Below are 14,469 nucleotides of genomic sequence, written 5' to 3'. Positions count from 1 at the left end.
TTACTGTCTTGTTACTCCATAGCATTTAATTTCCAGGTACACAACAAATTTTTACATTGTTTTATGGGCTTTATGTTTTATATTTAAGGCTTTCTTTAAGATTGTTAAAATGTTACTTTTTCTAGTACTTCTATAGTTTCATTTTGTACTTAAATGATCCATGTGGAATTAATTTGGTATAGACCGAAGTAAGGACCCAGTTTTAGCCAACCAGTTACCTGAAATACCATTTATTAAAACGTGCTTTTCCCTAGTAATTTAAAATGCTATCTTGATTTTATATATTCCTATTTTTGGATATATAGGATATATAGAATTTTATAATATCTATGTGCATGGGTCAATTTCTAGTGTCTGTATTCTTGCTGTTGGTATGTCTGTATATAACATCCAGTAGCACCAAACTGTTCTACTGCAGCATATTAATTGTGTTAATGTCTGCTAGTGTAGTTCTCATTTACCTTTTAAAATTTATTGGATATTGTCACTTTTTTCTAGATAAATTTTAATATAATTTTATCAAATCACTTCCCTCTCTTGCCCCTAAAACAAACTAACACATACCATCTTGGGGTCATATGGGGATTGGGGTGTAAAAATTGGAACTGGGGCAGGGAGTAACAACATCATTGTGAAGAATTTTTCTATCTAGGAATATGATAGGGTTTCCCATTTTCACATTTTCCATTATTCCCCTCGGTAGTGTTACAACTTTTATCACATAAGCGCTGCATATTATTTGTTAAGCTGACGCATAAAAATCTTTTTTATTCCTCTTGTAAACAATTTTTTCCTTCCATTTTTCAATTTGATATTGTGTTCATAAAATAAAATTACTGAGTTTATATACTTGGGTTTCCAGACAATACTATCATCTAAAAAATTTCTACTTTTCCTTTGCAATTTTGATGCTTCTTTCTCTTAATAATTTATATTTTCTTAAAACATGCCCCACTTCACCTAGCTTTTCAAAGTTATTTCTATAATTTGTTATCTAATCATTCTTATTAAGTTCTTTTGAATCTGTGCTTATATCCCTTTTTTGTTTGTAATTCAAGGAATTTGTGTTTACTTGCCTTACCTACTACAGCAAATAGTAAAGATACTCTTTTTTCAATATTATTATCTTTGAAGTTAGAAAATTCTTCCATGCAGTTAATCTGTATGTTTCATCCTGCTTGCTGTAGTTACTGCTTTTCTTTAACTTCATCTCCAATAAAATGAAGACAACTCGGATTAGCTTTTTCTACTAAGATTAATATGAAGTCACTTGTTAGCTTTCTTCTAAGCAAAATAATTTTAGTTTATGGATAGAGCCTCATGGAATACAGTTTTCTAAAATCTTTATATCTCTTTGGGAATTTCTTCAAGATACCTAACATTTTGGCTAAATTTTTAACATACTTCCTATTGAGGGATTTTAGTCACAATTATATTGTTTGCCTTTAAAATGTAGGTAGTCTAGCCTACTATATATTGTGAGTAGCCAAAGTAACTCCACCCTCAGAGCAAATAGTATTTAGAACAGAACTAAAAATGATGTGTATTTCGTTTATATAATTATTTTTATATTTTCTGGGAAAAAAATTGTTCACAATGTCATGGATAGACAGTGTTTCAGCAATCTTGAAAATAAAGATTGTTACATAAGCTAGGTAGGTTCTGGGGTTCCATGTTTGTCCAGAAACACTCTGCTTCTTGTTTTTGAATGAGTTATGAGTTTGGCAAAGGAAAACATGTTTGTAAGGTGATAGGAAAATTTCAGGGAAGATACAGGATGAAGCTAATACTAATTTATGTAATATATACGTTTAAATATATGTTAGCTTGTGTTTTTGTACAGATGTGATCAAATAGAATTATGTTTTCCAGGATAAAATGAATGTGGTAACTTAATAGGTTCAATTTAAACTTTGTAAGGTAGTAACACTATCTTCTAAAAAGCCAGCATTAAAAGATTGATAGAGCTGCAATTGAGTCATCTTAAATAAAGCTGTGCAAATAGGTGCTTTTAAAAAGGAAGCAATGATTTTTGTGAATATCAATTTTATGATGATGTATTTACTGTATGTTAATAATTTGCCCCTACTGAGAAATGGCTTCTAGAGGATCACAGTGCATTACTTGCTTTAAAATAGAAATAGTAATGAAATTCTCTCTCTCTCTCTCTCTCTCTCTCTCTCTCTCACCTTTTTTTAGGTCATGGAAAATGGAAGATTTGCAAAATACAAGTATTTTACCCATGTCATGATCAATAAAACAGATATGTTAATGATAACTAAAAGGTAAATTTCTTTCTTGATGAGAGGTTAACTGAGAAGCCACTCATGAATTTATTGCAGGTAGTTAACACTGATTGCTGCTGACTCTTGTCCTCTTGCTCTGTAAGCCTCTTATGAAAACCTTACATAAATTCATGCTTAGCATTGTGCATGCAGAGAGATAAATGCATACCCGTGCACAAAAATAAATAATTTAGTATTTTTCAACCAATTTGAATAATATAGAAATTCCCATAAAACTATCCTCACAATACCATTTCTTCCCTTTTAAAAAAATACACAATTTCAGAGTGCCCTGAAGTTGTCTGGGATATCTACTTAGCATACATAGAAATTCACTCAGGTAAGTACATATACCATTGGAGACAGATCAGTTCTTTTTTGTTTTTAACATTTTATTGAGAGAGAGTGCACATAAGTGGGGAAAGGGGCAGGAGGGCAGAGAGAAGCAGACTCCCCAACTGAGCAGGGAACCCAATGCAGGGCTCGATCCCAGGACCCTGGGATCATGACCTGAGCTAAAGGCAGATGCTTAACCAACTGAGCCACCCAGGCGCCCCTGAGACAGATCAGTTCTTATGTGGATACTCCCAGCTACGGCCAAATACTCAAGTAGACCATGGGCAGTAGAGGTGCATACAAAAATACATAGTGGCATAGCCACTGTGTCAGAGGGGCTAGCTTTTGTAGGAGTCACTGTTAAACTGAGGAGAAGAATGAGCTGATGGAGTATGAAAATGGAGATTTCTGGATGGATGGCACAAAGTGAAAATGTGCCTGAGGGAAAGAGGTTATGGCTGAAAATAAAGGAGTGGTCAGTAAGCCTATGTGGTTTTGTTCACTATCAAAAAGGTGAAATTACATATTAACATTTGTTAGTTAAGTTCATGTTGAACCTAGCAGTCATTTCTGATGTTTTTCATCCTAATCATTTCTGAGTTTAAAATTTATAATATCTAATTTTTTTATTTAAAAAGTAACACAGAATTCACACAGTATTAGAAGATGTACATGTAAAGTTAGTCTTCATTCTATTCCAGATACCAGTCCTTTATCCCGGGTCCCAGAGGCAACCACTTTTACTTGTTTCCTTCTTGAAATATTCTTTCTTCTTCTTTTTTTTTTTTTTTTCTTCTTGAAATATTCTTTGCCTATACAAGCATCACACATATGTATCTTAACGTAAATGGAAATCTGTTGCATGTACCATTCTGTACTTTGCTTTAATTTTTTTGCTTTAGATCTGTGTCTTGGGGACATCTGGGTGGCTCAACGGTTGAGCATCTGCCTTTGGCTCAGGGCATGATCCCAGGATCCGGGATCGAGTCCCACATCAGGCTCCCTGCATGGAGCCTGCTTCTCCCTCTGCCTGTGTCTCTGCCTCTCTCTCCCTCTGTCTCTCATGAATAAATAAAATCTTTTAAAAAATGTTTAATAGTTTATGATTCAGTTTGCAACATTTAAAAAAATGACCTTCCCAACACAGTAGACCTCTTTAAAGAAAGTCCTATAAACCTTGATAAAGTAAGGGAGGTGAGTGAGTTGTAGTTGACTGGAAGGTGATATTCATCGTTAGGATTTCCTTTCTTTCCAAGTTTCCAGCTTGACGATTAAAGGGAATCAGAGAATGAGAACCAGGTGCCTGCTACAAGATTAGCCTATCTTTGATTTTTCACATGGTTCAAGATGTGCAGGAGAACCAGGAGGTTTGTTTGAACAGTTCCTATAATCCAGGATTAGTGAAAGAGGGGACAGAAGATTGATATGAGAGATGTATGTAAGTCCAGCCAGGAACCAGCTCTTTAGCATAATTCCATGCCTTCAAATAGATATTACTTAAAAAAAAATCTGTTGCACCTAGAATTGGTGTTTCAACTAGAAAGAACTGGAGAAGAATAGGTCTTTGAAGGAAAGAGTGAATAGAATTATTATAGAATCTATTTTTCATTTCTTCATTTTTTTTCCCCTCAAGATGAGAAAATAAGAATTTTAAAAGCCTTTTTTTGGAGGTAGGTTGGAAAGCCTATTGCATGGAGCCTTAGTAATAAAAACACTTATTCTAAAGCATTGATGCACCCAAGTTCTCCAAAATATTAGCTAATAATAGGTTCGGTGAATTTTTTTCTAAGGTGTATAAAGTGCCGTATATATTTGACTGTAGAAGTACTTCATTTTTTCTAACATGAGTATGTTGTACTATAAATTTCCCACCAAGCATTGCTTTAGCTTCATCCCACAGATTTTATTATGTTGTGTTATATTTTCATTCTCATTCACTTCAATGTATTTTCTAATTTCTTCTGAGATTGTTTGACCCATAGATTATATAGCAGTATGCTAGTTTCCAAGCATTTAGAAATACTCTTTCTGTTACTAGTTTCTAGTTTAATTCTAGTTTAATTTCATTATGCTCTGAGGACATCCTTTGTATGATTTCAGTTCTTTTATATTCCTTAAGGTTTTTTATAACTCACAATATAGTCTTTCTTGATTAATGTTTTACGTGCACTTGGCAATAAATGTATATCTTGCTATTATTGTTGGAAATAAGTGTCTATTTCTACAGTAGATTCTCTTTTTTCCCCTCAGTGGTGTATTGTTTGTAACAAAAGGAACATTTGGACAGCTTACATGTGAGTGGCAGTATAGTTTTGATGAATTTACCAAAGAGCCATTCATTGTTCATGGGAGAAGATTACGCATTGAAGCAAAGGTATGTTGAATGATTTTTTTGGAAACTTGGAATTGAAAATGATGCATTGAAATTGTCCTCTTTTATAATTTTTCTATCTCTTTTATAGATATTGCTTTGTCTTATTTGGGTTTTCTTTTATACCTCCTTTCTTACTCAGGCTTAAGGAAAAACAGGCTAGGCCAAGAAAAAATATGCTACTTTATTAACAGCATGAGCTGTTCCTGAGCCTTCACTTTCTAGAAACCCAACTTCTCACTGCTGTCCCAGACACAAAAATGAGAAAATCATTTGTATTCTCAGAATCCCTAGCAGTTAGGTACAAAATGTTTTTCCCTGAAAATCTTAAAAAAGGACACTTAAAAAGTTACTTCTCTTTCTAACAGTTATTGGTAGTTCTTCTTCTTTTTAAAGATATTATCTTCCCAACTCCATTTTAATCTTGAGGGCAGAGACCATTTCTCACTCCTCATTGGTTACTAGCATGGTGCCTAGTACGTGGATGTAGATACAATGAATTGCTAGTCATTTGGCAAATCAACAGAGAGTCATTATCCATTGTAAATTTAAAGTTTGTACGAGGTATTAAGGTATTAGAAAATAGAAGGTATTTGGCCTCAAGGTATTTCACCAGATACCTATGTGTATGGGCATGTTGGCACAGGCTGTATTAGTAGAAAATATTGTAAGTGACACAACCCAAATAAGTTTATTCTTTGTTATTTTTGTTTGATTTTGAGGGATTAATTGGCTCCTGTACTGAAAGTGTAAGTCTGTATCTGCTAGTTTAGATCTGTTAGCAGTTACTCTGTCTCCCTTCCTCTCCTCCAATCTCTCCTTCTTCGCCATAGCTTCTAGGTTCTGCTTTCTTTAGTGTTGGCTTCATTGTCAAGCCGGCCAGCATAAGTTCCAGGTTTATATCGTACTAGCTCAGTGGATTGAAAGCTTCTCACTGGGACACCTGTGGTCACATGGCTATTCCTGAGCCTGTCACTTTGGTCAGAGAGCTGGTAGGAGCCAATTGGCCAGGTGAGGGTCATGGGATCACCAGTAGTGCTAGAAGAAGGAAGGGTCAGCTCTTTCTGACGTATTTGGAGTGAGAGAAGGTGAGAAAGTTGTCTCTGGAAGAAGGGGCAATAGACACAGGCAAGCAGAAACAGATGTTTTTTGGGCTAGCCTGTCAAACAGAACCACCCCTAGGTTATTGTTTTTAACCATTGAAGTTCATGTCTTTTGTCTTACCACTCAGGTCCAAAGACACAGGCAGCTTCTGAGTAGTAGACTGGCTATTTGTTCTTGAGGATCTTAGACCAACTCACACATTAAGAATTTCTCTGAGGACACCTGGCTGGTTCAGAGGTTGAGCGTCTGCCTTCAGCTCAGGGCGTGATCCTGGAGTCTCAGGATCGAGTCCCACATTGGGCTCGGTGCATGGAGCCTTCTTCTACCTCTCTGTCTCTGTCTCTGTCTCATGAATAAATAAATAAAACATTAAAAAAAAAATTTCTCTGATTCACTCAGAAAATGAAATGCCCAGTGGCCTTATTATGCAAAGTAATAGATAATGGCTATTTTTGTTCTAGTCCATACTACTTTCCTGGCTTTTTTCATACCTTTTTCTCTCTGCAAAGATAAGCTGCTTCTTATCTTGGTTTCTTTCTTTTCTTGAAACCTTTTGTCAGCAAATACCTTTTTTTTTTTTTTTTTTTAAGTAAAAGAATCTGATTTCTTCTGGAGTCTCTATTTACATGGATGTTTGAAATACTTAGAGAAATTGTTCAGCTAATGAGACTCCCAACATTGCTGCTTCTGTAGCTCTGCCCATAGTTAATAGAGGTAAACATTGCCTGCTCCTCAGTAGTCCCATTATGTCTGTTTGTCCCTCTCATTCTTACCATCCACTATTAGCTCTCCCCACAAACACTGAATAGAATACTAGAGGAGTGTAAAAAGTGGAGGACACTAAAAAAAAAAGGCATTAAGCTTAAGCTACATTCTTATTGCATGACTGATTTAAAATGTCAGAAGTTACATATAACATGTATGTGTATATATACAAACACACGTGTATGATGATGAGCTGAGCTCATCATGAGCAATCTGAGAAACTCCTCAAGAACAATCTGAAAAACTATTTGGAGGGGAAAATACTGCTCTGATTTACCACCTCCTCTGCATAAACCTTACATGGCTTTGGAAATTAAAATCTCAAAACTTTTTAACTTAAGCTTAATGATAATGGATATGTTAGAACCTAGTCTTTTCTTTCCATTTGTGTTTGATTCTTGTTTCTTAATTCTTGGCTGTTTTAAAGGCATATCATTTGTGTAAGAGGGACACTTTAAGCACAGATTCATATAACTGTGGCATTCTTTGATCCTATTTCTACCAGATTGTCATTTTAATTAAGTTACTCTGTTTATAGGAACGGGTGAAGTCTGTGTTTCATGCCAAAGAGTTTGGAAAAATAATTAACTTCAAGACCCCAGAGGACGCTAGGGTAAATATAATGAATATCTTTTCCTTAAACCGATAGCAGCTTCTCATTTCAAAGCCATGTAATAAGTTGGACTGCTTTTTTTAAGACAGAAAAGTTTTGTTTTTAATTTTTTTTTTTTACAGTTTTACTATATGTAACTAGGTAATGTTTCCTAAAAACTATTTTTCATTACCACCTTTCTCGGTTTCTCTTTCATTTATCTCTGTCACCGTGTTATTTTATCCCAGGAGATTGGTTTTTAAATCTTCTTGCTCTGCCAGAAACATCCAGAGAAGGCTACTGGGCTCATTTCTTGTTCTGTTTATCATAGAGACATTTCTACTAAGTTCTTATGTTAATAGAAGCACAGATACCTCTGCTGAAGCTTCTCATAATTAGATAACCCTAGTATTGCCTCCAGGGCTTTAATCTGTCACACAGCCCCAGTGATAATGGACATTATTGGTAAGAAGGTTTACACTATATTTGCATTTTATTTTTGCAATTTCAAAGCAAAATAGAAAAGATCTATATCATGAGAATACCTAAAATGCTCAAGAATATGCTATGCTGCTAGCCTCTGTAGAATTACATGTAATTATTCCTACTCCATCAGTAGAATCCTATATATGGAATCATGAAGGTTTGTGATACAGAATTGCCATAGGTTGGAAGAAAGTCTGTGTGGATAGTTTTCACGCTATGCCACAGTTATTCAACCCAGCTGCCAAATTACCCTTCTCTCTCAAGATGGTTTATTTTACTTTTCTTATTCTGAAGACAAACCTTCAAGTCCAAAGACCTTAGAAAAACATTATTCTTACTGTTAAATCTGGTACCACTGTATCTGAACTTCTGGGCTATTTAACTGAGATGAATGATGTCTTATGCATGAGAATTTAATTATTGGACACGAGTATACCCTTAACTAGAAAGCCAACTTCTAGATTTACATTCATTACATTTTGAGTTTCGTTGCGAGTTCTTGAAATAAGCAAATGTTGGTTTATTTCTCCACGACAGTGGATCCTCACAAAACTAGAAGAAGCAAGAGAACCTTCCCCGAGATTCTGATGGAGAATACTACCTGAAGAGACACAGCAATAAATCATTAGAATTTCCACCTTGTACCTTCCAAAAGCAGTTTGGAAAGTATACTACAGAAGTAATTTCACGTACGAAAGAAAAAAAAAAAAAAAACGGTTACAATCAGGTAAAGAAACAGTCATGTGATTAAAATATTGCAGCTCATTGGGGATCCCTTTGGTTTTCTAACTTGAATCATGCATCTGGTTAAAATTCTAACTACTTTATAAAAGAAACATTTCTCTTTCGAATCTTAAATATTTGCTCCGAGTGATTCTTTGCAATGTGGAGAAATTGCCCGTATTCACACCCCTCATGGAGCTAAGTTTAATGTTTCTTGTTCACATTTTAAACTTCTATCATGCTTACTTTAGACACCCTGAATCAGTGCTGGGTAAATGATCAAATCATTGCCTCAATGGTATCAAGAGAAATTTAGTGGTGGTTTCTTTAGAGGCATGAAGTTCTTTTTACAGATAAATATTTTGGTATTATTTTCCTTATTTTTTTATAAAGGATAGGTTTGAATTATACTTTCATAGCATGACTATGAAAAATGACCTTTTTTAATATTATATAATACAGATTAATACCCCCTTCAAGCCTCATCTTAAGAAAGGCTAGAAGAAATGAGTGTCATATCCAAAATGGAAAAGCCCCTTTCAGAACTTTGAAGCCTTAGAAATATTTCTTCAAGTCAACTTCATGGGATCTACTTGGTTTACCCAAGTCACATTTTTAACAGATTGCTGACTTTAAAGGAAAATCCCTCAAGCCTTAACTTTCCATTCACTGATAATATGAAATAAACAGAATTCCCACCATCTTAAGATACAAATTATGCTTCAAAACAGACAGCTCTTCTTGTAAGTAAATGTCTGTATCCTAAAGTGTCCATTGCCTGTTCTGTTAGCAGAAGATGGGGAATTGCTACTGTGCTTTCTCTAGTTATTCAAGTGAGAATCACTTGTAAAAGCTCATCAGAACAAAAATCATGGGCTGTGGCATTAGTGAAAATAAGGTCATAGGGTTTTTTTCTTGGTTTTTGTCCAAGATCCTTATTCCTTAATATTAATGGACTTTTTCCAGTGAAATGGGATGAGTATATGATTGTGAACCATGAAGAGAATGATGCGGTGTCTTATTTAGTTATTGAATAATACAGAGTATTTGATGCATGTTGTATGTGCCATGAAATTATTATAAACTGTTTCTGGGATTGGAGACTCTGTATAGTCAGTGATTGTGAAAATCTCCTCAGGGTCCTCAAACCCTTGCTTTGTTGTAAAAGCTAAAATAAACAGCATGCCAGACTTTAATTGTATTTCTTCCTGACCGAATCCTACTACTGATTTTCCTTTGATTATAAAAATACATTGTTTATTATCAATAGTTTCCCCCAGAATTTTTTCTTTGCTGAACATAAATTGAATCGCAAGATGACAAATTTCATACCCCATTGTAGTGTGTGTTCCCAAGATGACCTTTGTTTAAAGTAACATAGACATTTTCTCTGTTGCTCAGCTCCTCTAATTTTATAAACATTAGAATTAAAACTAAGAGTAATGGCCAGAAAACTTTCAGTGATTGTCCCCACCTGCAGTGTTGCTTCACTGAAGTTCCATTCCGTGCCATTAACCAAGTACCTCATCACCTATTACAGTTTCATGATTTCATTCTCAGAAAAAATACAGACTCATAACTTGTTCCATGGTAAAAGGGAAAGGCCTAATAAAAGAGTAAGCATAAAGGTTTTTCTGGTATCTTCTGGAGAGCAACAAGGAATGGGTCTTGTAACTAGTACAGATGCAAAGCCAGCCTCCCTGTCCCTGTTCTTCCTGTGCCCTTACCAAGGAGGACCTAGAAATAATCTTTTCTTGTTCTTTAGTGGTGGTCTGCGGATCAACACTTCCTATCACTTCCTTTGTTTCTAGCATAGAAGGACCCACAGTTACCAGAGCAATCATTTATCAATTGTCTTAGAGGACTGTCTTCATTTAAATAAGGAACATCAGTAGATTACTAGCTAATGAGTCAGTCTTTGTAGCATAACATTTTATAATTGTGTGTTTGATTCTGTATTTTTTTTTCTTGAACATTAGAGTCCATTATCTTACTGTATTTGAAAATAATCTTCCCCAAATTATATTTAACAACGGCTCTCTGTTTGAGAGCTTTAAACTTCTCTTGGTTGGTTGGTAGCTGGTATGGAATGAGATCCTGAGTATTGTGTCCCTTCTCCAGCCCCAGCCTCTTAATTCTAGAACAGCATATATTGTGGTCTGTGATTTACTGTGTAAAGCCCAAGGCAATGTGTCTGTTCTTTGTCAGCTCTCCTCCAGAAAACTATGACCATTAGAAATAGCAACTTTGATTTCTGGTACAATAAGAACCATGTGATTTCTTGACATTTACAAAATAATGCCTGAACCTAGGAGCATATGCGTTTCTCCATTGGCTTCCCTCTTACTGTGTTATGTATTGTATGCCTTTGCCCTAGTGTTAGCAAGACCTTGGGATTATCCCCAGGTTAAGTTTAATATAGCCAAGTTATTTTCTGGTCCCTAAATCATGAGCTGCTGTAGGGAGTTCTTCCCTGGACCACCCTCCTCCACAATCATAACTCATGACAAAACTGTCCTGTAGCTTCCAAGTAAATAAGAATTTCTTCTTATATTACCATTTCTATCATAATTATCTTGTTGGGGTTTTTTTATGATTGTAGTAACTAAATTTTCCCAGTGAATATACATCTAGCTTATCTCTTAGAAATATCATAGTATTTTATTCCTATCTGATAAAAATACAGACTCTACTTAGTGCTGAATTTTCTGCACCATTCATTCATCAATTGCCAGTGTTAAGTGATCCTTCAGGCCAAGCCAAGGCCCCTGTATTAAAAAGGTTGGGACAATACCCACCATTTGCTTCAATGTGGATGGAACTGGAGGGTATTAGGCTGAGTGAAATGAGTCAGTCGGAGAAGGACAAACATATGTTCTCATTCATTTGGGGAATATAAATAATAGTGAAAGGGAATAGAAGGGAAGGGAGAAGAAATGGGTGGGAAATATCAGAAAGGGAGACAGAACATAAAGATTCCTAACTCTGGGAAACGAACTGGGGGTGGTGGAAGGGGAGGAGGGCGGGGGGTGGGGGGTGAATGGGTGACAGGCACTTGGGGGGGGGGTGCTTGACGGGATGAGCACTGAGTGTTATTCTGTATGTTGGCAAATTGGGGATCCCTGGGTGGCTCAGCGGTTTGGCGCCTGCCTTTGGCCCAGGGCGTGATCCTGGAGTCCCAGGATCAAGTCCCGCATCGGGCTCCTGGCATGGAGCCTGCTTCTCATTCCTCCTGTGTCTCTGCCTCTCTCTCTCTCTTTCTCTATCATAAATAAATAAATAAAATTTTTTAAAAAAACTAAAAAAAAAAAAAACGAAGTTGGCAAATTGAACACCAATAAAAAATAAATTTATTATTAAAAAAAAAAAGGTTGGGACAGAATATACTAAGCTAGGTTGCCCATAGTAGTTGAAACTGGGTACCGAATACACTGCAGATACAAGTAGCTGTTTGGAACTGGATGTTTTTGTGTTCCTGCCAACACAATTGAGAAAAATTTGTTTGGGTTCCAAGGCCATTGCGTTTTACCTTTTCTCAAGATCTGTCAAACTCCTCAAGGACAGTGTTTTCCAGACTGTAGGTCTTAACACATTAGGGGGCCATAAAACCAATTTCACAGCTCAAGGCCAGCATATTTTAAAAGTGGAACAGAAATAAAAATAAGAGAACATTGTATATAACAAGGTTAAATATTGTTTGCTGAAATGTTTCCTAGTTTATATACTGTGTGTACTGGGTCACAATATAAAATGTTATTTCCTGTTATGAATTGCAGTTTAAAAAAAAAAAAAAAAAAGACCTTGTGAGCCACTGCTGTGGGAGGCGTCGGCCATCCACTGATGGTTGGAACAGTGTGGATTGTGTGGGCCCTAACCTTAGATCAGGAGCAGCAGACCCGCACTCAGGGATATCTTCAGATTGTGAACACTTTTTCTTTTGAGTAAGAAGGTAGGATGGCTCTTGTTTTGCTTTTTATAAGGTGTTTTCCTTTCTTGGTGTGTACCAGATGCCCTCAAGGTACCACAAAAAACATAGAAAAGTTAGATCTGCAAACGGCACCCAAAAAAGGCCACAGGCTATCATTTAACTAGAGATATTTCTCTCTCACTAGGCATTTTACTAGGACTGGGGACAGAAGTTCTCTCCTTTTATGAATTTGCTCGATATGCCTTTGATGTCACTCACTCACTTACAGGTGGTAATGTCCCTTAAAAATGGGGAGCTTAGATAGAGGTCACACTTTTATAGGGTCGAAGTACTCATTCTCTGGAGGGTGCTGTATAAATGTCAGTGCAGTCGATGTCAAATCATTGGATTTCCTCATTTCTATAGATTTCCAGTAGAAATAACCTGCATTCCTTATTCAAAGTTCAGGACAAAATTCACTCAATATGATTTTCTTTGGTGCTATTACTCAGGATCCCCTGTAGCTCCTTCACATGCCTTCAAAGAGGGCCATTCACCCAATGCTTTAAATGTACTTTTGAAATTATACCTGACTGCCAATCCTGACCAATCCAGTTAGTATTAAGCAATTAAAATTTTTATGGTTCATTCACTCTGTAGTTTTGGTTATTGGCCAATACAGCTATTAATGCAGACCTTTGCTCATGCTTCTTTTCTTTTTACCACAATTGGTGTAAAACGAAGTACTTGTTGCAGGGTTATTCAGCAAGCAGGCCAGCACATGAACTGAGAAGATGCTGGATCCTACTCTATTAGAAACCTCCTTCATGTTTAATTGAAACCTTTTCTACTTTATTTCCTGTTTTGTTAAAATAAATTGTTCCATGTCATTTTTTTTTAAGTTTTACTTTAGAATTACACGTTCTTTTTTAAAGCATAAATATGCATTTTCAAAAAAAAGTTGGTAATTTTGGTTACCCAAAAGCTACATAACTAACATGTAACTTCAGATTTTATAGTTTGATATGTGTGTAAAGTTTTTATTACCTTATTCAAGTTAATATGTGTTCTAGCTTAATACTCGCTATGGTAGGTACTTGTCAATCTGAAAACCCTCTCAACACCACTCATTATTATAAGTATCGCTCTGATACCTTAATAATGAATCCTTTCTAGTAAGGTCCTATAACAAGTCCTATGAGAGTTATACATTAAAAAGTCTAATAATCAGAAATGTGCTTAGAACATGTTGGAAGGCCCCCATATCCCTTATTATGCCATCATACCATCAGTGTTCCATTGACTACCCAGAGGTTCTCCATTTAGAGGCTGAAAAACCCTCAAATGAAGATGTAGACTACATTGAAATGTTCCTCAATATCAGTAATTTTATACATAAACTGTTAGTATCTGGGATTTATTTCAAAGTCAAGTAGACTGTTACAGACTTTAAAAATGATCATCTCTATATATGAATATGTGTGTGATATATGAAAATGGATTTTTCAGGAAATGTGCACTTTAAAAATACTAATTTTTGTATTGACCAAATAGTGTGTGCTTCTTTGGGATGCTTACTATTAATTGGTAAAAATATGGTTATTGATGATGTTAATTCATTTTTAAAATATCTATTTCTGCATCGCTGCAATATTTCCTTCACTTTTATATATCTTATACCCTTTATGTGGGCTCCTGACCCAGTGGCCTGTTACAGTCTTTGCCTTCTTGTTGTTGTTTTTTTATTCTGATAATTTATAAACACAGATATTTACAGTGAAGTTCCTTGTCTTGAAATTGGCCTTGGTCTCTTTTTTTTTTTTTCCCAAAAAATTGATTAGCCATGGTCACTAATGACTTTAATATATATATATATATTATCATTAATTTTTGCTCTTGG

The 14,469-nt window shown here is 35.5% G+C and overlaps 1 protein-coding gene across 4 annotated transcripts in view; it reads left to right on the top strand.

Annotated features, from left to right (window-relative positions):
- The window catches only part of VPS13A (vacuolar protein sorting 13 homolog A), a 235,292-nt gene extending 225,434 nt beyond the window's left edge, over nt 1-9,858 (top strand). For 2 of the 4 annotated variants that reach the window (XR_005354104.1, XM_038527037.1), the window contains 4 exons: nt 2,200-2,285; nt 4,872-4,995; nt 7,400-7,474; nt 8,477-9,858. Coding sequence is in view for 3 of the 4 variants with exons in the window: in XM_038527037.1 (XP_038382965.1) it covers nt 2,200-2,285; nt 4,872-4,995; nt 7,400-7,474; nt 8,477-8,527 (336 nt within the window). In the remaining variant the exon portion in view is untranslated. The remainder of the gene's footprint in view (nt 1-2,199; nt 2,286-4,871; nt 4,996-7,399; nt 7,475-8,476) is intronic. The other 2 variants (XM_038527040.1, XM_038527041.1) reach the window with 1 other exon arrangement.
- Nucleotides 9,859-14,469: the final 4,611 nt, after the last annotated feature.

This window comes from Canis lupus, chromosome 1, assembly GCF_011100685.1.
Source record: "Canis lupus familiaris isolate Mischka breed German Shepherd chromosome 1, alternate assembly UU_Cfam_GSD_1.0, whole genome shotgun sequence".
NCBI classification, from domain to species: Eukaryota; Metazoa; Chordata; class Mammalia; order Carnivora; family Canidae; genus Canis; species Canis lupus.
Note: the sequence above shows the minus strand (reverse complement) of the source record. Positions and strands in the feature narration are given on the sequence as shown.